The sequence below is a fragment of the Microtus oregoni genome, unplaced genomic scaffold, assembly GCF_018167655.1.
Source record: "Microtus oregoni isolate MIOR12 unplaced genomic scaffold, Mior012 000011F_ref0000422, whole genome shotgun sequence".
Lineage (NCBI taxonomy): Eukaryota > Metazoa > Chordata > Mammalia > Rodentia > Cricetidae > Microtus > Microtus oregoni.
This window is the reverse complement of record NW_024543070.1, coordinates 51,673,554-51,695,967: the sequence shown is the minus strand read 5'-3', so window position 1 is coordinate 51,695,967 and position 22,414 is coordinate 51,673,554. Positions and strand designations below refer to the sequence as shown.

The following is a 22,414-nucleotide window of genomic DNA, read 5'->3' as shown; positions in this document are numbered from 1 at the left end:
ACCAGAGGGTTGGGCTGTTTCTGCAAGCCAAGGGATGCCTGAGCTGCTGGAACTTAGAAAGAGGCACAGATCTTGCCTTAGCAGCTACAAAGGGAGTGGCTTCATGGGTCTCTGATTTGGGAATTTAGCCTCCAGAACTGTGAGAACAAATTTCTGATGCTCTATGACACCCAGGTTTTAGCACTTTGTTATAGCAGTCTTAGGGCACAAATACTGTTGGCAGTTACTCAGATCTTTTTAAATACATGGAGAGAATAATGGCTTAAATGTCCTGTTTACAGCCTCAGCTGAAGGGAAGGAGGTGTGGTCACTGTTGTTTACCCCAGGTCCACAGGCGGGAACAACTGAGGAGAGGAGGTGCAGGAGGCCTGCCACATCTTAGAGGGTCCCGGTCACTCCCAGGAAAGAAGGTCTGGCAGTTGATGTGCTCAGTCTCAGACACCACAGAGGTCACTGGCCTCACCTGCTTTCTACACTGCAAGCTGATTCTGCTCTGGGAGCCATAGTTTTCTTAGCAGAGACCCTACCTTCAGGCTTGTTAAAGAATCATAAAGGGCAAGGTTGCAAAAGTGTTCTGTGAGAGCTTGTCTTTCCTCTTGTTGGGGGAGACAGCACACAGAGATTGGGGTTCCTGCTTCCAGTTGGCAGCTCCTGAGTCTGCAAGAGTACATCCTCACCTCTTGAGGGCATGAAGCTGGGAAAGTTGTAAGCACAAACCGAGCCCTGACACCAGTTGCAGCTTCCAAAGAAAGAGGATAATAATAAATAAGTGTAAAAAGAGTTAACATACCCTTTAAGCCAAGAAAAAATATATCAGGAGGGACAGTCACAATTGAGTGAACTCAGGAGTCTTGAGGGGCTGGAACATGGGGCCAGGAGGGAGTGGGGGTTCAAAGGGGTAAGGGTCCCACTTCCCAGCTCCCAGAGAAGCAGAGGAACAGAACAGGATGTGTGTGGCAGCTGCCAGAGGAAGTTCCACCCTGGCTGAAGCAGCTGCTCCTCTGCCCCAGCAAGGCCCATGCTCTGTGGCCATTCTTAATGGCAGGCACCTAGCGGGACAGTGGTGTCTGCTTCAGGGACATGAGCACCGAGCGCAGGCGGGACACATCTTTGCACTGCTTGCTGCTCTTGGGGTTGAAGTCACACAGCTGGGCCACCTTCTCCCACTCCGTGCCTGGGGTCTCTTCCTTGGATTCCTTCACAAAGGCCTCTTCGGATGCCCTAAAGGTGGAGAAAGGACAGGCGTTTTCATGGTTGTCTTCTCCTGGGTAACTAATGTTCTGCTCCCATCAGTCTGTGGTGTGCAGCCTACTCTGGGGCATTAGCCAGAAGTCTCCCTGGCCCTGCGCCCTATGATTTCAGCCACCTGGAAAAAAACCTAGGCCTAAGTGTGGAAGCCTAAATCATCTAGACTAGGGCTTTTGAACTTACTGTCACCTCCTTCTGAGAGGGTTTTTCACTGGCTCATGCCTATTGCTTTTTGTTAGAGCCCAAGCTGCTCTTTCACTATTGAGCTCAGGGGGTCCTCTTGCCTTAGCTCCCCAGTACTGAGATTACAGGTGTGTACCACTGCACCCGGCTAGCACATTGCTTATCATTTCATTCCCAGGGTGGGCTTCACCTCCTCAGAAAGGCCTTCCTAGTCTGGGTATTCTGTTTTCTGTCTCTCCCTTCCTACCCCTTCCTTTTTGTCTTTGTTTACATGGGTCTCACATAGGCCAGGCTAGGTGCATGGCCAAGACTGACCTTGAACTCCTGACCTTGCTGAGAGCACAGTGTGTGCCATCACACCGGGCTCACTCAGCATCTTTCCATCATTAGTTCCCGCACTGGGGTTCCTGGTAAAAGCCACCAGCTTCCCCCTGCCTTTCTGTCCTTCTTTTTCAGTACTAGGGATTGAACCTGGGCCTCAGATATTTTGGGTAAGTCTATCACTAAGCTATGTCTCTACCTCTACCTCAACTGTTTGCAACACCTCCAAGACTTTCACCAAGAGAGAATACTGACTGACCCCCTAACCAACTATGTAATGGCTGTAGGATTGCCTACAAGCATATCTGACTACAGAAACCTGAGCTCGAAAGTTCTGTGTGGATGGAGTCACAGCCTGGGGAAAGCTCTATTGGAAACTTTGCTCCAGTTGGAATCATGCTAGAATAAAAACTGGGGTGATCTCTGCTTCAGGAGTCTCTGCTTGTTTAGATGGCGCCAGGTGTTGAATTTCTGTCTGTAGGTATGACAGGCAAGAACTCTACCATACTTCAGAATTTCTGGTTGATAGTTTTGAAAGTCACTGACTTAGAGTGCTCAGCTGTAATTGTAACACACACCAGGGTTCAGTGACCATAGTGGAAAGGGGACAGAAAGATCTTATAGAGCCAGCGGTCAAGAGGGATGGAGAGCAAGTGTCTTCTGTCATGACAGGACACTGGCAGGCATGAACTCACAGGAGCTCGTTACCTGTACAAGAGCAAACCAGTCAGCATTCTAGCATGGAGTGGGAAGGGTTCACGAGCCCTCACCCGTAACTGAGGAGCTGTATAGACAGCCTATGGCTTCTGGGGGAGGGGAAGTCAGTTTTGTTTATTGGTGTGGCTCCCCATAGGTCCATACTGAGGAGTTGATGAACAACACCAATTGGACTCAGTTATTTGGGAGGGGGAAGAAAGGATACAAAGTTGGGGGGCAGTTGGGAAGTGGGCCTGGATGTTAGCAGAGCTCTCCAGGTGACCCCACTGTGTTACACCTACTAGAAGAGCTGGCCCAGGCTCAATGACGTGGCCGTCTGTCATGATCTTGTCTTTCTGCAGTGTACTCGGCTAACCTGTGCAGGGAGAAGCATGGTTTCCACTCTTCTGAGCTGTTCTCTGACCTGAGCAGCCATGGTGACAGGTCTATGCTGTGTGTGGCTGGACAGCAGGTGTGATGAAGGATTTATCCTTGGAGCTGCCCATCAGGGTCAAGAGGTTGCCCTCTGTCTTTACTGCTGATCTGTGGGCCATGGCTGGCAGCATGGGCATCCCCATGGAGCTTGTTAGAAACAGGCTGAGCTCACCTCAGTCCTGCAGAACCAGAATCTGCTTTGCTCAAGCTCCCTTGGAAATGCGTGGGCAGGTAGAAGGCTGAGAAGTCTTGATTCCAATTCTGTCTCCTTCGTAGCCTCCTTGGGTCCTCTGGACCATTTCCCTGGGTCCATGAGGAGCACTGAACCCAGCAGTGTTCTACAGCACCCACTCCTGCCAGGTGTCCCTTTCCCTGTTAGGAGCTTCCATGGCTCGCCACTGCCTTGAGGTTAAATCTACGTTTCTTAGCCTAGCACAACAGAGAGTCCTGTTGGGACCTCCTAGCCTCAGTGTCCATCCATCCCCACAAGCCCCACCCCTCCAGTCCCCTCCAGGCCTCTGCCCCAGCTGCTTCTTCCATCTAGAGTGCCCTTCTCAACCCTTACTACCCAGCAGTTCATCTTTAAATCTTAAGGTGCAGCCAAGAGTCATGAGCCTGAAGCACTGGGTCCCCAGCAGAGAGGGCGGCTTCCAGAGCTCGTAATATAAATGTGTTCCCATCCATGAGCAACTCGCAGAGTGAGGGCTATGTGTCTCTTCTCTGTGTTTGACCAGTGACTGGCATGGGATTAGTACCAGCAGGTAAGGGCCAGATGGGCAAAGGAGGGGGTGGGCAGAAGGAAAGGAAGGCTGCTACCTGCTGTGCCCATGCTGTGTAACGGAGGAACAGTGCAGATGGCAGCAGAGGCTGCAGTGGCATGTGGTTCAGCAGGCCTGGCTCCAGCAGGAACAGTAAGGACATGTGTGAAATGGGTAAACAACACTGCTGTCCAGAGCGCACTGCCTACGCCTGGGGCTGGTATGAGAGAAAACCCGCTTGCCATTCCAAATCCAGAGCAGCACAGTGCCAGCCAGATTCCAAACTCAGATACACAGGAGAGGGGCTGCTGTGGAGTGGGCCGGGCATCACAGTCAAGTCAGTGCGCTCAGGTGGGGGCAGGGTAGACACAAAGACATCCCTTACTGTTTATGCCTTCAGCACTCTATGCCTGGTGTTTCTCCAATAAAACTCCCCTTCTCACCTACCCATCCACAAGAAGCATCTCAGAGAAGAACTAGGCTGCTGTGACCCCTGCCCTTCCATGTGACGCTAGGTAGTGCACGCCCTCCTCCGCCCCCACTTGGGAACTCTAATGGACAAAGCTGCCTCCAGTTTGGTGGAGGGACAGAAATGGAAGGTGAAAGGCAAGGGCTGCACTGGCCCTGGAGTTCGCCTGCTGCTCTGGTCATTGCTCTGAGCCCAGCCACATGCATTTATACCACACAGACAAGAGACTCTGAAAAACCGCTGGGCTGCCCTCCACAGCTGCCTGCAGAGAGCAGAGACACGTACACATAGCCAATGACATCAGCATCTGGCTGCTGGTAGAACGCTTTGTCAGCGATCCTTGAGGAGAAAGTTAGGAGAAGGAGTTAGGTGGGGGAAGACAGACAGCAAGACAGGCAGGCACAGGGTTAAAGAGAAAGAGAAACATGTGTTAGTTCCTCCATAGGAGACATGTTAGGAAGTACAATTTAAAAGCTAACAATTACCCATAAGAGTGGAGAGTGCTGTACCTTTGATGGCTTCCTACTGCTCAATGAGGTCTCTTCCCAAGACCCTTCCAATGCCATTCCCATAAGCCACCTACTTCCTAAAACCATTCCCTCTATACCTTGACTCCCTGTAGACAACAACACACTATATGCTCCCAGCTCTAGAATGTTCTTCCTTATATTAATCCTTTTCCTGATGAACCATTGTCATCCCTCAAAGACAAGTCTCTAGACCAGTGGTTCTCAACCTTCCTAATGCAGAGATCCTTTAACACTCATGCTGTGCTAACCCTCGGCCATAAAGTTATTTTGTTGCTACTTCACAACTGTAATTTTGCTACTGTTATGAATCATAATGAAAATATCTGATATGTGAGATATGGATAAGCGACCCTGAGGGGGGTGTTGTGGCCCACAGGTTGAGAAACACTGGTCTAGACACTGGTTCTTCTCTGGCATGCTAATTGTTTCTTTGCTTCTATGATCTTCACGCATAGAGTCCCAATAGATCCAAGTTTGGCTGCGCACGTGTGATTCACTCCTCTGAACTCCTAGAGGACACAGAAGGGTCCTCATCTGACACCCAGTGTCCAACTTGGCACGCAGCATTTTGGTTATATCTCCCTCCCGGGAAGATCTTGTATCTTGAAGGGCACAGCATCCAAAGCAGGAGAGCATCCATGTCCACAAACATGTTCTCTGGTTTGCACCCACGCCCCTATCTGGCCTGTGTTTTACAGGATCAGCTGCTCACCCTGCAGTCCACTGGCCCCCTTGTGCAGCCCAGTGAATGAGACTTCCACCCTGGCTGGGTCCCATTGGAGTGCCCCCCTCCTTTCTACAGTCAGGGGCCTGGCCTGGGCACATAGCCCGAGCCAACTCTGGCAGGAGCTGCTAGATGCTTGCTGTTTTCACCGAGCTTGCCAACCCAGTAGAGCAGAAAACTAAGCTGCTGCTCCCATACACAGTGTACGTCCAACAGGAAGCCCAGAGCAGAAGGAAGCTCAGCTGAGCAGCAGAGAGACTGCTGACTGACTTTGTTTGTGCCCCAATGCCACTGTCCTGGCCTTTTCGTTTATACAGGCCATTAATGCTTATCCCTTAGCCACACTGGGATGAAGTACTGTCATTTCTATAAAAAGTAAAATCAAATACTCAGGCTGGCTCTTGACTCCCTACCAGGCCTGTGCCTCTCTGAGTTACCTACAGAGGGCTCAGGGTCCTGGAGAGTCTAGTCACACTCCATTGTGGCACCCGTTCTGCTGCTGTCAGTCACAGAGAGGGCTCAGGAGTGGGCGTGCTGAGGAACCCCAGACTTCCAGCAGCTCTTTCCTCCATGTCTTTACTACATCACCCATCTCAAAACAGCCCCCAACACCACCATGCCCTTCATTGCCTCCATGGTGCCTTCATTGCCTCCTCAGACCCCTCAGGTGCTCATGGCTCACCTCATCTCCTCACAGCCACCCCTCGTGCTGCCATGACTGCCCTCAGTCTCCTCAGGTCCCCAGAGTCACTCACCTGTTGTTGATCTTGTTCTTCTCAACCTGCTCGCTTTGGCGCTGGTTCCACTCCTCTAGGTCCTTCTTGGCCTTCTCCCGCCACTCCTGTTCAGTCACCTTAGAGGCAGCGTCTGTGAGCCCAGCAGAAGAATGAGCACAACTTTTCTGTGGGGAACAGCCACCCTGGATGCCCCACCCTTGGCCCCCAGGCAGCAGCCCCAGCACCCACCCTCAGCCAAGTGGGCCTGTACAGACTCCAAGGCTGCCTCACCTTGTCCCACCCACCGGGCCCCAGCCATCCCTGCTGGAATCAGCTCTCCCAGCTATGCCCTCACCCAGCTCCTGCAGCCTCTTCTTCTGTTCCTCTCTCCACTTTCGGATGCTCTCAGGCTCCTGAGTCAACCTGTCTGCCTGGGCAATTGCAGCATAGCCATCGGCAGGCCCGTTAGCCTCCTACAACATAAGCACAGTGTTCCCGGCCCATCACGGCTGCCCTGCTGTTTGTGCTCCTCTACTGCAACCAAGATAGCCCCCCCCCCCAATCAGGCCAGCCAGCCCATTTCCACCACCCAGTGACTTTACTCTCTGTGTTCCCTCTGCCAGCAGCTCTGCTCTCCTGTGGCCCCAGGCAGGACACTCAACCTCTCTGTGCCTGATCATTGTCTCAAGCCCAGCCAACTCTTTTATACTCCCTTTTGTTCATCAGAAAACAGGATAAGTGATAGCACCCACTCCCGTAGAGTTGATACATGAAGTGAATTTTAAGCCAGGCGGTGGTGGTGCACACCTTTAATCCCAGCACTCAGCAGGCCAGCCTGGTCTACAAGAGCTAGTTTCAGGACAGGCTCCAAAAGCTACAGAGAAACTCTGTCTCGAAAAAAACAACAAACAAAAAAATGAGTTTTAAAACTAAATTTGGGGTTGAAGAGATGACTCCATCATTAAGGAGGCTTTTTCCTTTTGCAGAGGATCTGGGTTCAGTTCCAAGCACCCACATGGTGGCTCACACCTGTCTGTAACTCCAGTTCTAAGGGATCAGTCGCCCTCTTCTGGCCTCTATAGGCATTTGCATGCTGGTGGTACACATACATACATACAAGCAAAACACACATAAAATAAATCTTTTTTTAAAAAAAAAAAAGCTGTCACTTGGGAGGCAGAGGCAAATGGATCTCTGTGAGTTCGAGGCCAGCCTGGTCTACAAGAGCTAGTTCCAGGATAGGTTCCAAAGCTACAAAGAAACCCTGTCTCAAAAACAAACAAACAAAAAAAGCTGTAGACGTCATTTGTCTTGCACACAATGAGTCCCTTGTGCTACCATTATTAAAATCTGTTACTGTTGTATTACATGGTAAAACTTATTTATACAGCCTACTAATGTATTCATCTGTCATCAGAGTATCACCTTTGTAACAGCAGGGACCTTGTCTGTTATGTTCCATCACTTTGTGTGCAGAGCCCTCCACAGTGCCTGGCACACAGGAGACTACAGACATTTGCTGAGTGAGCATGCAGCCCAGAGACAGGCAGAACTACCATACTAAAACTTTGCCATGATGGCAGGGATGGGAACAGCTAGGGAGTTGGCTAAGCAGTTAAGTGTCGTGGGATCTTTGGTCACTGGGTAAAGGTATATTTGTTGTGATTGGTGTGATAAAAAGCTGAATGGCCAATAGTATGGGCAGGATTTCCAGGGAGAGAAAGGAAGAGGAGGAATTGAGGCGTGCAGGAAAAGTCAGGAGACACAGAGAGGAAAGAGGAGGTGCAAGATGGAAGAGAGGTAACACCACGTGATAGAACATAGATTAATATAAAAGTTGTAAGAGCTAGTTAGGAACAAGCCTAAGCTATAGACCGAGCTTTCATAATTAATAAGAAGCTTCTGTGTCATTATTTGGGAGTTGGGTGGCAGGACAGAAAAAGACTTGTGACAGTTAAGAGCATGACTGCTTTTTCAGGGGACCCAGATGTGGTTCCAAGCACCCACATGGCAGCTCACAACCATCTGTCACTTCAGCTCCAGAGGGTCTGACATAGACATAGAGCCTGTAGGCTCCAGGCATAGACATACATGCAGGCTTTGGAAGTTTGAATGGGAACAGTCTCTATATTATATATTTAAATGCTTGGTCCCCAGTTGGTAAAACTGTTTAGGAAGGGTTAGAAGGTGTAGCCTGTTGGAAGAGCTGTGTCACTGGGGGCTGGCTTGGAGCTTTCAGAGCTCACCCATGGCTAGTTAGCTCTCTCTGTCTCGTGCTAGTGGCTCAAGAAGCCAACTCTCGGCTACTGCTCCATCACCACGCCTGCCTGTCTGCTGCCATCCGTGCTCCCTACCATGATGGTAGTGGACTCTGACCCTCTGAAACAGTAATCTCCAAATAAACTTTCTTCTCTAAGCTGCCTTGGCCGTGGTGTCTTATTACAGCAATAGGAAAGTAACTTAAGACACAAGCAAATACCCATACACATAAAATACTAAAACCTTGCTGTGGCAGACTTGGACTCTAAAGCCATACAATCCCAGTGCTGAAAGCCGGAAGATGTGCGTTTGGCTGAGTGAGTTCCTGGACATATCCAGCCTGTTTTCTTTGCTAAGAATGGGACTCGTAGTAAGACGGCCTCTCAGACTTGGTGCTGGGGTTTGATACAACAGGATTTGTAAGACATTTATTTCTTTGCATAGAGACAGGGCCTCATGTCGCCCAGGATGGCCTAGAACTTGTTCTAATGAAGATAATCTTGAACTTGTGATTATCCTGCCTCCACCTCCAGAGTGTAGGAATCAGGTTGTGCCACTGTTCCAGCTTTATTAAGTGTTGGGGATGAAACTCAGAGTGTTGTGCTAGCTAAGCAAGCTACACTCAGAACCCTTTGGAAGACAGACAGTGCCTGCGCAGAATGATGGCCCAGAGGGTTGTAGTAGAATCATTCTATTTATTTATTGGTATGTGTGAGAGAGGACCTGAGTGTGGAGGTCTGGGGGCAGGTTAAGGGAGTTGGTCCTCTCCTTCCACTCTGTGAGTTCTGGGATTGAACCCGGGTCCTCAGGCTTGGCAACAAGTGCCTTTGCTGCTTTGCCATCTCACCAGCCCATCACTTTCATCTTTCATTCCCATTGTACAGAAGAGAACACCAAGGCCAAGAAGTGGATAGGAGATGTAGTGGGGTTCAGATCTGGTGACAGAGTTGCTAGAGCTTGAGACAGAAGTGTTGGGGGTTGTGAACCTCAGTAGGTCCTGCCACTGTGCCTGGCTGGTGCCCTGCCCTCCACTTTTCCTGTGGGCACTGACCCCCAGGGCTCTGACTGCTATGTGCCCTGCCTCCTTCCTCCACCATAGGCATTTCCACCTCCTCCCAGCATGCTCCAGACCCTTACATTCCAGGCCGTCTCCATCCCAGGTGCCCTGTCACAGTCTTCTCCACCTCTCCTATCTACTCAAAGTTCCCAGTGGGCAGGGCAGGGCCTCCTTACATCACAGCCCCCTATACTCCCCCAGATCCTGGTTCCCTGTCCCCCTTCATGCATTTGCGCAATTGTAGGTATTGCTGTTGTTTAATGTCTTCTCCCCCCCCCCACAGGACAGTATCTGGGAGCCTTCTGTCTCACCACTAATCCAACCATACAATAGGTGCTCAGTGAGCTGTGGCTAAATGAGCCAAGACCCCAGAGCTGGCAGTATCGGCTGTGGGGAGGAGCTTGGTAAGCACTCTGTGAAGCAGCAGGGCTCCATGGCAGGTGTCTGAGCAGTGAGGGCAGGGCCAGCCCTGGGCCACATGCCAGGTCCAAACATGCCCAGCCTTGCACCTAGGACACACTTTCCTACACAGAACCACACCTCATCAGGCCCTGTTGAAGCCTGAACCTTATGTGTGTCCTTGATTTTTTTTCCCCTTATCTACCCCATGTTCAGTCTAACCGGAAGCTCTGTTGGTACTCTCCTAAGGTATGTCCCCAATCAGATTACTTCCCATTTTCTTCCCTTTCAACCCCTGATGACTTTGTTCTGGATTCAATCCCCAGATGCAAATAAAGTGACCCATGCAAAGCCTAACTAAAATAATGTCCTGTCCAGTTTTAAAATGTCCCAAAAGCTGAGCATGGTGGTGCACGCCCTTAATCCCAGCACTCAGGAGGACCTCTGAGCTCAAGGCCAGCCTGGTCTACAGAGTGTTCCAGGACAGCCAGAGCCACACAGAGAAACCCTGTCTCAAAAAAAAAAAAACCGCAAAAAAAGACTAGACACAGGGCTGTAGATATGGCTCAGTGGTTAAGAGCACTGGCTGCTCTTCCAGGGGTCCTGAGTTCAATTCCCATCCCATTTACCATATATATGGTGTCTCACAACCATCCGTAATGCAATCTGGTGCCCTCTTCTGGCCAGCAGGCAGAAATGCAGATGAAACACTATACATAATTAATCTTAAACACACACACAACAACAACAAACCCAAAGGCTTTCTACTGCAATTTGAATAAAAATCCAAGTGTCCTGCTCTCTCCTGCCCCCTGATTTGGTGGTCAGTGAACTCTTGACACACTGTCCCTCCCCATCCCTAAGTGTCCTAGTCTGGAGCTCTCTTCCCTTAGGTCTAGGGCTTCCATCTTCACCACTCTTCCTGTTTAATTCAACCCAGTGCCCTCCCATGACGACCACTGTTTGTTTTGTTTTCTTAGTAATAGAATAAACTCAGATCCACTGAGCTATATCCCAGGCCTGCCCCTCCTGCTTTCTTTTCAAATTACATTTATTTATTGTGTGTGTATGCACACACCATGTAAGTATGGAGGTCAGAGGACAACTTGCAGGAATCAGTTCTCTCCTTCCACCATGCAGGTCCCAGGGATCAAACTCAGGTCATTAGGATTGAGAGCAAGCTTCTTAATGGGTGAGCTATATTGCTCCTTCCTTCCTCTCTCCCTCCTCCCCTCCCTCCCTTCCTTCCTGTTTTGAGACAGGGTCTTGTTGAGTTACCCAGTTTGGCGGTGAATTTTTGATCCTCCTGCCTCAGCCCCCAGGTAGCTGAGTTTACAGGCCTTGCCCCACCCCGAGCTGTGGCCACTTTCCTAAAAAATTTCTCCACAGTCAGCCTCTCTTCTGTGTCTGCTCATCGGTCACTGACCCTCAGCTATGAAGTTATTTCCACAACAGTGGCCTCTGTAATTAAATATATCCAGTTTTGTTTCTTGTCATTATTTCCTAAATAGTATCCTCTGACAACTCTTTGCAAAGCAGTTACATTGTATTAGGGATCACACCTAATCTAGAGCTAATTTAATGTGCACAGGAGGATGTGGATGGGTTACATGCAAATATCACGCCATTTCCCTCACACCCACTGCTGGGATTGGACCTGGGGCCTTGTAAGTGTTCTGCTAAGCCACACCACAGCCTCAATACTTTACCATTTTATTCCAATATGGATTTTTATACTTTCAGGGTTCTGGACCAGTTCCTTTTGGAACCTGGGGACAGCTGTATTTATTGTCTGCAGAGCACTTGTTGCTTCTGAAATGGCTGTTTACATGGATACTTTATGCCCTTCCCCAGCCCTCTAGCCACCTAAGAAAGTATGATCTACCAGGCTGGAGAGATGGCTCAGCCGTTAAAAGCACTGTCTACTTTTCCAGACGACCCAGGTTCAATCCCCAGCACCCACATAGCAGCACATGGCAGCTCACAACTGTCTGTAACTACAGTTCTAGGGAATTTGACACCCTGACACAGACTTGCATACAGGCAGAATACCAATACACATAACTTAGAAATAAATAAATCATGTAAAAAAGAAGAAGTTAGGATTCCTGAGCACTTGTAACTAAACAGATGTCTTTGATCTTTACAGTTCCTCTGAGAAGGTTTGATTGCCCTTGTTTTATAGGTAAGGGAACTCTAGTTCCAAAGTGCCACGGTCACCCTTGGCAAGCAAGTGACAGAGCCAGGTTCAAACTGAATAACTGGGTGTGAACATCCTTGGCACAAGACAGCTGACAGAAACACTGCTGCTTCTGTTCTGTGGCTCCTGTACTGCTACCTCCAGGCTACTCCTCAGCTCACTTAGTGGACAAGTCAGTAATTTATAAGACGCTGTCTTGGTCACAGAGTACTTTTCCCAACAACCCTGTGGGGACACCGGCTACAAATGAGAAACCAGGCCTTGAAAGGTTATTAATCTAATGTCATCCAGCTGGGAAAAGCCAGAAAAATGAATTGTTGGCTTCCACTGCTGTCTGTGGTCTGGGTGTGAAGCCTGAGCAGCCCTTGTAGGAATTCTCCTACACACCCAGGGCACATGAGTCTCGGTTCCAAACACCTCCCGTACCTTGAGGTAGATCTGGCCTCGTTCCAGGGCCAGGATATGAGATCTGCTCAAGCTGGGACCACTTCCTACACCACACAGGAGGCCGCTGTCGTGCTGTGGCTGAGAGTTACGTGTGACTCCTCTTTAGGCAGTCATATCAGCCCTGGGTCTGTGGCCTCTACGGGCTTTCCTGACATGTTCCTCTATGCAGCAGACCCCACAGGCGCTCTAGATGAGCCCGAGCCAAATGTCGTATTACCTTCTGTTCCCTCAGCCAGGACCACAAGGCCTCCCTAGACGGCCTTGAAACCCACTTCTTGTGTCACTTCCCTGTTGGGCTCCCAGACTTCAGCTCCTGAAGTTACTGAAGCCATGTAACTAGCACAGCTATTGAATCTCCTTGAGAGAAAAAGGGTATTAAAAGAAGCTTCGTAAGGGGGAATTGGGATTAAGTAGGTTAATTCCTGTAAAGCTCTCAGCTGGTTTTAGACACAAAACACTCAAGTTGTTAGATTTTTTTAAGGCCTCAAAATGTGCCCCATGCTAGCCTTGAACTTATGACCTCCTGTCTCAGCATTACTCTCAAATCCAAGCTCCTGGGCTATCGTGACTTCTTTCCAGGTCTTTGTACTCCATTAGAAATGAGCTTTGGGGACAAACACTCCATTGGCTTTGCCTTCACATCCACCACCGCAGCGCAGGCCTGGCCCACAAAGAATATGAGTTGAGAAATGAATGAACAAATGGTTTATTATAAAGCCAGGGGAAGGCCCGGGAAAGACACTGAACATTGTATCAGAGGCCTGGCTTAAAGTGCCTGTTCTGCCACGCACTGGGTGATTACTGTCGAGAAAAATCCCTTCCCTAGGCAACTTTGATTTCCAAACTCTGAAAGAGAATGACAGCATCCCACTCAAGGAACCTAGTAATGCTTTATACAAAGCAACAGCCATGGAATCACTGCCCACTCGCGTAAGGAAGTATGACTACTGAGGCTTACTGTCACCGTGTGGCTAGGGTCCTCACTACCAGACAGCGTGAGTTTAGCAGCGTTGCTGGCTGGCAGGTCCGAGAAATACTTCACTGGCTTTTCTCCTGGTCACTTTGGATTTATTTTCCTGTCTGTGCCAGTGAGTGTCAGGCCACAACCGAGGCTCAGCCTCCCGGCTAGGAGGTGGGGTCACTTCCAGAAGGTGTAGCAGCCCAGGGCTATAATAGCCATACTAGTGGCTGAAGAAATACTCTGAACTCCTCCAAAGCTCCATTGAGGAAAGGGCTGGGTATGGCCAGGAGCAGAAAGCAAGAGGCCACAGACAAGCCAGCTGATCTCCACCCAGCCTCCTGCCCCACCCGCCTCCTGAGGGACTTCTTGCAGGCCAAGAGCACGCTAAAGCTCCAGGGATGGCCAGGATGATGAGGCATATCCGCCTTCAGGATTGGGCAGCTCAAGCTAAGCTGGGCTGAGCTGTTGAGTCCTGTCAGTAGCTCACAGAAGAGAAGAGATGCAAGGGAGGGTGGAGAGGACAGGAGGAGTCCTGCAAGGGTCCTCCATCCCTGTCCCTGTCCCCATGGGTCCGGAGGAGCTGGAATAGGTGCTGGTCACTAACCCTTGAACTGTTTGTGGGATGAGGTTGGTAGCTGTCACCCACAGAGTCTACCAGGAAAGAGGTATAGAGGCTCTTGGATGTGCTGGGTTTGCACAATCCAAGGTCTCCACCCCTAAAAGTGCATGCCAAATGCTGCTGTGATCGTCCTAAAGATAGTTTTCTGGGTCCAGCAACAGAGTGAAGCACAGTGCAGAGTGTACGCCCATGCAGGTAGGCCGGAGCTATGCTGCTAAACTAAGGGAATCGTCTCTTCTGTGACCCTCTCCCTTGCCCGGGGGAATTCTAAGCAATAGTGGAGAGGGAGCCTTAACTGGCCTTCCCCGTAATCAGATTGAAGACTCCCTTACTTGACGTCATAGAACCCTCATCCAGAAACTGATGGAAGCAGAACCAAAGATCCACAACGAACCACTGGGCTCCTGGAGTACAATCGAAGAGAAAGAGGAGCCATAAGAACAGGGGGTCAAGATAATGATGGGGAACCTGCAGAGTCAACTGACCCAAACTAGTGGGAGCCCACGGACCCTGAACTGGCAACTGGGGAACCTGCATAGGTCTGAACTAGGCCCCCTGAAGGCAGGTGACAATGGTGGCGCTTGGGCAGTATATGGAGCTACTGGTAGTGAGACCAGGATCTAACCCTAGTGCATGAACTGACTGTTCATTCTCTATGGAGAGATACCTTGCTCGGTATAGGCATGGAGGTGTGTGTGTGTGTGTGTGTGTGTGTGTGTGTGTGTGTGTGCTTGATCCTGTCTCAACAAGATGATGGGACAGACTTAGTTGACTTCCTAGGGGAAGCCTTACTATCTCTGAGAAGTGGAAGAGGGTGGGGTGGGGGGAGGTGGGGAAGAACAGGAGAAGAAGAGGGAGGAGGAACTGGGATTGGTTTGTAAAAAAAAAAAAAAAAGAATTAATTAAAATAACTACGTCTGAGACTGTGCTCTTCAGATCTCCAAAGGCAGAGTGATGTTGGAGTGAGGGGTGGAGGTGGTAGTTAGGGGTGGCTCAAGACCTGGACAGCCAGATCATCCAAGTGAGGAAAACTTCAGCAATGGTTGATATGACCCTGTGACTTCATATAAGTCCCTCCAACATCTGTAAATCTCAAACTTCTGTCAATTGAAAAGTACAAATCTGCTGCTCAGTATGGTCTAGATCATCTTGCAGTTCCAAGTGCTGCTCCAGCACAGCCACTTTAGAACAGAGAGACCTTTTGAGCCATTAAAGTCCTCATGAGTGTTCTTAGAGCCCAGAAGTGGCCCCTCAAGAGTCCTAACAGTACAAGAATAACACTTACTCCTTAGCTCTGCTGTATGCAACTGGACTTGGAGCTGAGGGGTCCTAGGGAGACACTTTTCTAACTCCCTGATGTTGAGTCATTTTCCAGAAATGGGGCTAGGCCAGTTTTCCTGTGTAAGGACCAGCCCATCCCACTTACATAAGAAAGTATTGTTTACTCTCCCAGGATCCAAGAGGCCAACTCCTCCACAGGGTGGGGCTCAGGAGATCAGGAAGCTGCAGTCCCCAATATCCTTGTCTTACCAAAGTTCAGAGTGAAGACTAGGCTCCGTCTAGACATTGGAGTTCTACACTCCTATGTGGGGATCTGGGGGTGCCACTGGCGTCTGCACTCTCCCGGTCTGTTTTTGTTCTGTTCTGTCTTTGTAGTGCTGGGGTTTAACTTGGAGCTTCTCCACTGAGCTCCATCCCCAGACTATCTTTAACAACAACACCCTCTACCCTCATCCACCCCCTTCCAGTCCCTGTGGTGCCAATAGAAGCCAGGGCCCCTCACTCTCAGCAGTATCATCGTTCACAACTGGAATGCCTTTTCCAAATATTTGATGCAAACACTTAAAAATGAAAGTGACGTGCCACGATGTTCTGTCATTCATTCCGCAGGACGCTTTAATAAGGGCATGTATGACTGGAAGGGCAAGAAGCTCTGATAGCCCTTCGTATCAGGACCTTTGATTCCCAGTCTGTTTAGGCCCCTGATTTGGGACATCCAGACTGTTTTAGTTTGTATGTGTTAGGAATCACGCTGCAGAGACTCTGGGTACCCTTTTGGAGAAATTCTGAACGTAGTCTCCCAATGGAAGAGCCCACCTAAAGTACTCAGTCAGGCCAGCCTCCCACCAGAAGCGCCTGCTTGGGCAGAGCTCTAATTTCCTTTGTTCCATGCTACTCCTTCCTGAGGACAACCTGAGCAACTCATCAGCTCCCACCTTCAATGGTTCCCTCCCCAACATGACAAGAAAATGGTCAAGGCAGCAGACAGTGAGCACTAAGTGACCTCCAGTGGAGACTAAAGGTGCTGAGCCTGGCACAGTCTCATCTTTGCTTACCTGAAACACATCTCCATTGACTGTCGTCCCCATGTCCTCAGAAGCAGCTGGAAAGAGCAAGGAGACAGAATCATTCACCGTCCAGTTGACAAGTGCATACAACCATGGATATACTGACACTCTCCCCACACACATAATAGATATATAAACAACTGGCTGTTCCCTGTGCACCCGCTGTCATAATTAATATTTACCACAGCCCTGTAATAAAACTTAGTGACCCATTTTACAGATTCTCAAGTGGAGACTCAAAAAGGCTACTGTGATTGCTCAAGATTACCTAGTCAGTGCACTGTTCCTTACCTACGTGACACTGTGGAGCTGGGACCCGGTAAGTAGGCAAGGGTACTGCAGGCTTAGGGAGAGGCCACCAGGGATGAGGAAGAGAGGGTCTGTGTCTCTGCACGTCCTGGTGGAGTCTTGAGCAACCGCTCTGCCTGGGAGAGCAGGACTCACAGCTCCCCCTGGGCAACACTTGGCCTATTTCTCTCTCTCTCTGTGCCCCTCCCAAGGTTTCACTTTGTCTTCACAGTGAGTGACTCCTCCCAATTCCTTTGTCTAACATCCAGTTAGTCACAAATTACCTGTGGTTTCTGCTGCAACAGTGACCCTCAAAATTGCCTTCCCCTCGCTCCTATACCAGTCCAGCCTGTGCTCCCCATCTCATACCTACACACCTGCTTTGGTTGGTCTGTCCTGCTAGTGGCAAGCACCCGGAAGAGCCCCATGGCTGTGTTCTTCAAAGCCATGCCCATGCATGGGACCTGGGCCTTTGTACAAGTTATCACTAGATGCTGAATAAACAAAGGACTTCTTTTTTTTCAATGGTGTACAAGTCACCTCCTACAGGGAGCCTTAGTCTGCTTTCTCTACTTCCCCAAGGCACTAAAGAAGGTCTCATCTCTAGGGTACTGTAGAACACTACGCAGGGTGTCCCACTCTCGTGCAATGACACTGTGCAGGGTGTCCCACTCTCGTGCAATGACACTACACAGGGTGTCCCACTCTCGTGCAATGACACTACACAGGGTGTTCCACTCTCGTGGAATGACACTACACAGGGTGTCCCACTCTCGTGCAATGACACTACGCAGGGTGTCCCACTCTCGTGCAATGACACTGTGCAGGGTGTCCCACTCTCGTGCAATGACACTACACAGGGTGTCCCACTCTCGTGGAATGACACTACACAGGGTGTCCCACTCTCGTGCAATGACACTACACAGGGTGTCCCACTCTTGTGCAATGGTTTGGTATGCCTGGGGGCATAAACTCCTTTTTTTTTTTTAAAATAATTATTTATTTATTATATATACAATATTCTTCCTGCGTGTATGCCTGAAGGCCAGAAGAGGGCACCAGACCTCATTACAGACGGTTGTGAGCCACCATGTGGTTGCTGGGAATTGATCTCCTAACCAGGCTCTGAATGCGTATTTTTCCCCAGGAAGGGCTCCTGCATAGAATGGGCGAACAGACACAACTGGCCAAATGACAATTCAATTGCTCTTTGGGGCTCACTGTAATTGGCAAGGCCTCTCTGAACCTGTCATGCCTACTAGCTGTGACCCACAGCAGGCCGTATGCAGTCATCACAGAAGGACAATTAGCCCTGTACAAGTTAGACAGGGCTGAGAAAACAGCAGTACTTCTGCCCGAGCCTGAAAGGACATGGGGGGAGGGCAGTCAGTCACCTGTCACTGATATAAATTCTAGCTTCATTACAGAGTCAAGCAGTGATTAGTCCTGATCTACTATGATAGCTCTCCCCTCACCCACTCAGACAGGGTTTCTACTGCATAGGAGACCTGCTCGCTAACTGAGGGTGAGCCCAAATGGGTATGAGCATCCTCCTCAGCAGGGCTTCTGGGTAGCTTCTCTACCTAGCTTTCCCTTGCCAGGGTCCACTCCTGATACTGTGTGCCTATGGGAAGAGCCTTTGGAGAAGTGGCACTACCTCTCTTGGCAAGGCCACATGAGTTTCCTGGTGCCCACCTCAGCCTCCAGAAAGGTGGAGCATAGTCAGCTTCTTTGGGATGGCATACACACCCACTCACAGAATCTCCAGTGTCTATTCCACGGTGTTCTCTGGCTCTTAGACATTTATGACCCTGAGTCTACAGCAGAGCCCAAGAACAAATACAGCAAAGTAAATACAAGTCCCAAGGATATGCCATTCTGTGTGGGGCCTCCTCAGATGCCTGACCCATTTGGGAATCCAGAACATTCCTGTGAGCTTACTGAGGCCCAGCAGGGGCAACAGATCACACAGAGTTTGCCCATAAGTCAGTGAAAACGTAGACCATCTGGGCCCTACCCAAGGCCGACAAGTGGAAACAAAGTGTCCATGGCTCAAGCCTGCTGCGGGGCATCTGCTCAGAGGAAAGGCTCAGTCCTACACCACACAAGACTTTCCCCAGGGCCTCCTAAGAGCCAGCATTAGTGAGCTCAACATGGAGCCAGAAGACCCCATTGTATAAGGGGAGGTGACTCAGAGGTGTGCCTTGGTGGCTGCTGTTGGAGCTAGCTTCTTCCCAGCTCCCAGAAGGGCCTGGCCCTTTCCCTCAGACTACCAGGCTCCTCCCACTCCTGCTACTCAGAGGAGAAGGCTGCCTAGCACTGGCTAGGCTTAAGAGCCTTAGGTCCACAGGGGCAGTGGTGACGCACACCTTTAATCCTAGCACTCGGGAGGCAGAGGCAGGTGGATCTCTGTGAGTTCTAGGCCAGCCTGGTCTACAAGAGCTAGTTCCAGGACAGCCAGGACTGAGAAACCCCTTGCCTCCAAAAACAAAAACAAAAAAGCATCAGGTCCATTCTGCTTGTGCCTGAACGCCCTCTGATCTCCACTTCTGTGCTGGGCACCTGCAACACCACATGTAGGAGTCTGGAAGACTCTCAGAGGGCTGTGTCCCTGGCAGCTTCCCCAAGGATTATCACCTACTGCTTGTCTCCTGGTTGTCTCATATCTAGGGCCAGTCAGTGACCGGTCCCAATTGTAAGTCCCTGGAAAGACCACAGCTTGTTAACCCCCGGGGCCTTCATGGCTGTCCTCAGCCTGAATGCATGCCCTGCATGTCATCTGTCTTTCTCATGACTTTCTAATGACCTGGGGCCTCCGATGATGAGGGAAGAGCATTCTCAAGGAGTAATTGGACAAGTGAGTTCCACGGAGGAACATAAAGGGCCCATGCTGAGGAACTGAGAGCTGCTGCCTCAGACCTGTATGGCTTGGTTAGGCCTCTGCTTCTCCTTGCCGCATCCAGTCATCTCCTAGGCAGACCTACACAGTTAGTCTGTGGAGTAACAGTATGGATCCAGAAGGCCTGAAACCAAGCCTACCTCTCACGGCTGTGGAGCCCTAGGCCAGACACTCAAACTCTGGTTTCTTCTCCATTATTATTATTTACTCATTGTGTGTGTGTGTGTGTGTGTGTATGTTTGTGGTGCGCACACACATGTCAGGTCTGAGAACACGCGGGAGTGAGTTCTCTCTTATATGTGGGTTCCAGAAATCAAACTCGTGTGTCATCTCCCTGATTCACCATCACCCACTGGGCCGCCCTGATAACCCCGCAAACCCTAATTCCTTGCATGCTACAGAAGGCTTACTACTTTTCTCATGTCGGAGTTGATTGATTCAACCCCTCAGCCATACATAGATACGGTTCCTTCATTCTGTGTCCACAGTGGAGATGGCGACACAGCAAAATGTTGAATGAAAAATACATGTCTGTCAGAGAGCCTTGTGTTCACATACATATGTTTATTTGCAGCAGGCCCACTGAACCGCTCTAAAACTACAACCAGAAATAAGAAACAGGGTCTATTAGGAGTAAGGTCCTTTTTTTTTTAACTAAATATTTATACGAAATCGCTCCTTATGGCAGAAGTAGTAATCGTAAACATAACCTTGCAGGAAACAGGTCCTGAACCCTTAAGTCTGAAGCCATCCACAAAGGTCCTGGGCCACCTTTGTAAATCCACTAACCAGACAGTTATAGACAGGAAAGGTAGGACTCGTGGCCCTTTGTGCTCCTGTCCAGACTTACAGCCCTACACGGAAGACTGTGTGGTCAGGACAGAAGGAGTCTAATTCCTGATTGCTATTTCCTAGCTGTTTCAATAGTGTACCTTTCGAGGCTCCCAGTGGCCAGTTCTGAAATGGGTTCAGTAACATGTGTGAAATTATTAAATGTAATTAACATGTCTCCTCCACTGCTGCAGGACAGCAGGTGGTCGGTCCCCAAGGAAGAGCCGCGACTTCCTGGAGAGTCCCCTGCTTCCCGGCAGAATGAACGCTAAACCCTGGATCAGGAGGATTGCGTTCGTCCCACACCTGTACCACTTAGCTAGGACACTGGGACAATGACTCTCAGAACGGAGCAGGGGGAGGATTCCGAAGCCAGAGAGTGGAGGAGCTGGCCTGGGGATAAAATGTCACGACTAAATTCCTGTCCCCAGAGTCAGCGGATCCAGTCTCAGCCCAGACTCCAACTCATTTCCCCGGCTCCTCCCTGCTTTCCTAGGCCCCACCGACACACAACCCCCGGGGTGCCTCTGATCAGCCCAGATAGCCAGGCTCCAGACTACTGCAGGAACCCAGGTCGGGTCTGACCGAGCCTGGGCCTCCTGCCCCCGGTGCTGGCCTCAGTCCCCGGTTCCAGGCCGCTGCGCTGACTCACCCCCGCTCGCGAGTCCCGGCTGCGCAGAGGCCACCTGGCTGCCGGCAGGTGCCCCGAAACCGGGGTCATTCTCGATGCCAGCAATCTCGCTCTCCTGCTGGGCCAGAAAGGCGGCCGCCGGGTCCTCCTCGGCGGCCCCGCTCTCCGACGACGAGAAGAAGCCGAAGTCCTCAGCCATCTTCCCCGCGTGGCTGCTGTCACCTCCCGCCCGCGCCCGCGGCCCGCACTTCCCGTCACCCGCCAGGCTCGCCTGTCACTGCGGCGGCAGCGGCGGGGCGGCGGGAGGAGCCGCCGCGGGAATGTGGTGACGTCAGCGTCCGAGGGCGGGGCCGGCGAGGCTCGGTGGTCGCCCCGCCCGCAGGCCCCCGCAGCCTTCCCGGCCTCCCCCCCCCCCCCCCGCCCCCGCCCCCGGCCCCCGCCTCGCCTGCTCCAGGGCATGATGCTGCGCGGAGGCCACTCCGGGTCCATTCACCAAAAGTTTCTTCTGGAACACGACCGTCCTCTTCCTGCGTGAGAGGAGGGAACTGAGGCTCGGAAAGGCTTGCATGCCAGTCCGTGCAGCGGAGCCTTCACTTGGCCCAGGACTGTCTGTGACATCCTGCCGCCCCTTCTGGCTGCGTACCGTATCTGCGTGACGGTCCCCTGAAATCAGGATAGTTCCTCTTTCTCTGTGTCTGGTGACACTGGTGTTCATGAAGTGGGCCAGTTGTTTTGTCTCTGGATTTGAGCTCTTACATTTCTTTATAGTTATTCATATTTATAGTGACCCCGAGTTCGTAGCGTAGAATGCCAATTTGTCCCGTTATTGATTAGGTTCACGTTGATTACTCTGTTAAGGTGGAGCCTGCTTTCTCCATAGTAAAATGCTATTTTCCTTGATAGTTAACATATGTATTGAGACTGGGCAGATTCTATGTCATGCCTCAAAGTCCAACCTCAATCTTTTTTTTTAAAATATAGCCATAGGCTGACCTCGAACTCTTATGTAGCTGAGGCTGGTCTCCTGCCTCATCCTCCCAGATGTTGCACACATCATGCCTTTTTTTTTTTTTTTTGGTTTTTCGAGACAAGGTTTCTCTGTAGTTTTGGATCCTGTCCTGGAAACTAGCTCTTGTAGACCAGGCTGGGACTTTTTTTTTAATAGACTATCTTTTTATTCTTTGATAATTTCATTATGTAAATAATGCATCTTGGTCATTTGCATCCCCCTCATATATCTCACTCCTCCCAGGTACCCCCAACACATCTCCCTCTACCTTTATATCCTCTCCTTTCTGTGTTAATAGCCCACTGAGTTCAATTAATGCTGTCTTATGGAATGTTAATTTATCTTATTGCTCTTGGGCAGGTGATCATAGCTGCAGTGAGTTCATG

The 22,414-nt window shown here is 50.4% G+C and overlaps 1 protein-coding gene across 2 annotated transcripts; it reads right to left on the bottom strand.

The window, feature by feature from the left end:
• Positions 1-776: 776 nt before the first annotated feature.
• Cltb (clathrin light chain B) lies at positions 777-21,323 on the bottom strand. Of its 2 annotated transcripts, XM_041659765.1 has the most exons (6): positions 21,041-21,323; positions 16,359-16,405; positions 6,436-6,553; positions 6,120-6,231; positions 4,396-4,449; positions 777-1,221 (listed from the first exon to the last, which is right to left on the bottom strand). In XM_041659765.1, the coding sequence occupies exons 1-6, from the start codon at positions 21,216-21,218 to the stop codon at positions 1,050-1,052; spliced, it is 681 nt and encodes a 226-aa protein (XP_041515699.1). In that variant the 5' UTR covers positions 21,219-21,323; the 3' UTR covers positions 777-1,049. The 2 variants fall into 2 exon arrangements, with proteins under 2 accessions (XP_041515699.1, XP_041515700.1); XM_041659766.1 differs by lacking the exon at positions 4,396-4,449 and having other exon boundaries at positions 21,041-21,321.
• Between the last annotated feature and the right edge of the window lie 1,091 nt (positions 21,324-22,414).

Coding starts and splice junctions, on each gene's coding strand:
- Cltb (XM_041659765.1), bottom strand. CDS start 21,218: ATGGCTGAGGACTTCGGCTTCTTCTCGTCGTCGGAGAGCGGGGCCGCC. Junction 6,554..16,358: donor TCAATGGAGATGTGTTTCAG/GTAAGCAAAGAT, acceptor CTTATGTTGTAG/GAGGCTAACGGGCCTGCCGA. Junction 1,222..4,395: donor GCTGATGTCATTGGCTATGT/GTACGTGTCTCT, acceptor CTCCACCTTTAG/GGCATCCGAAGAGGCCTTTG.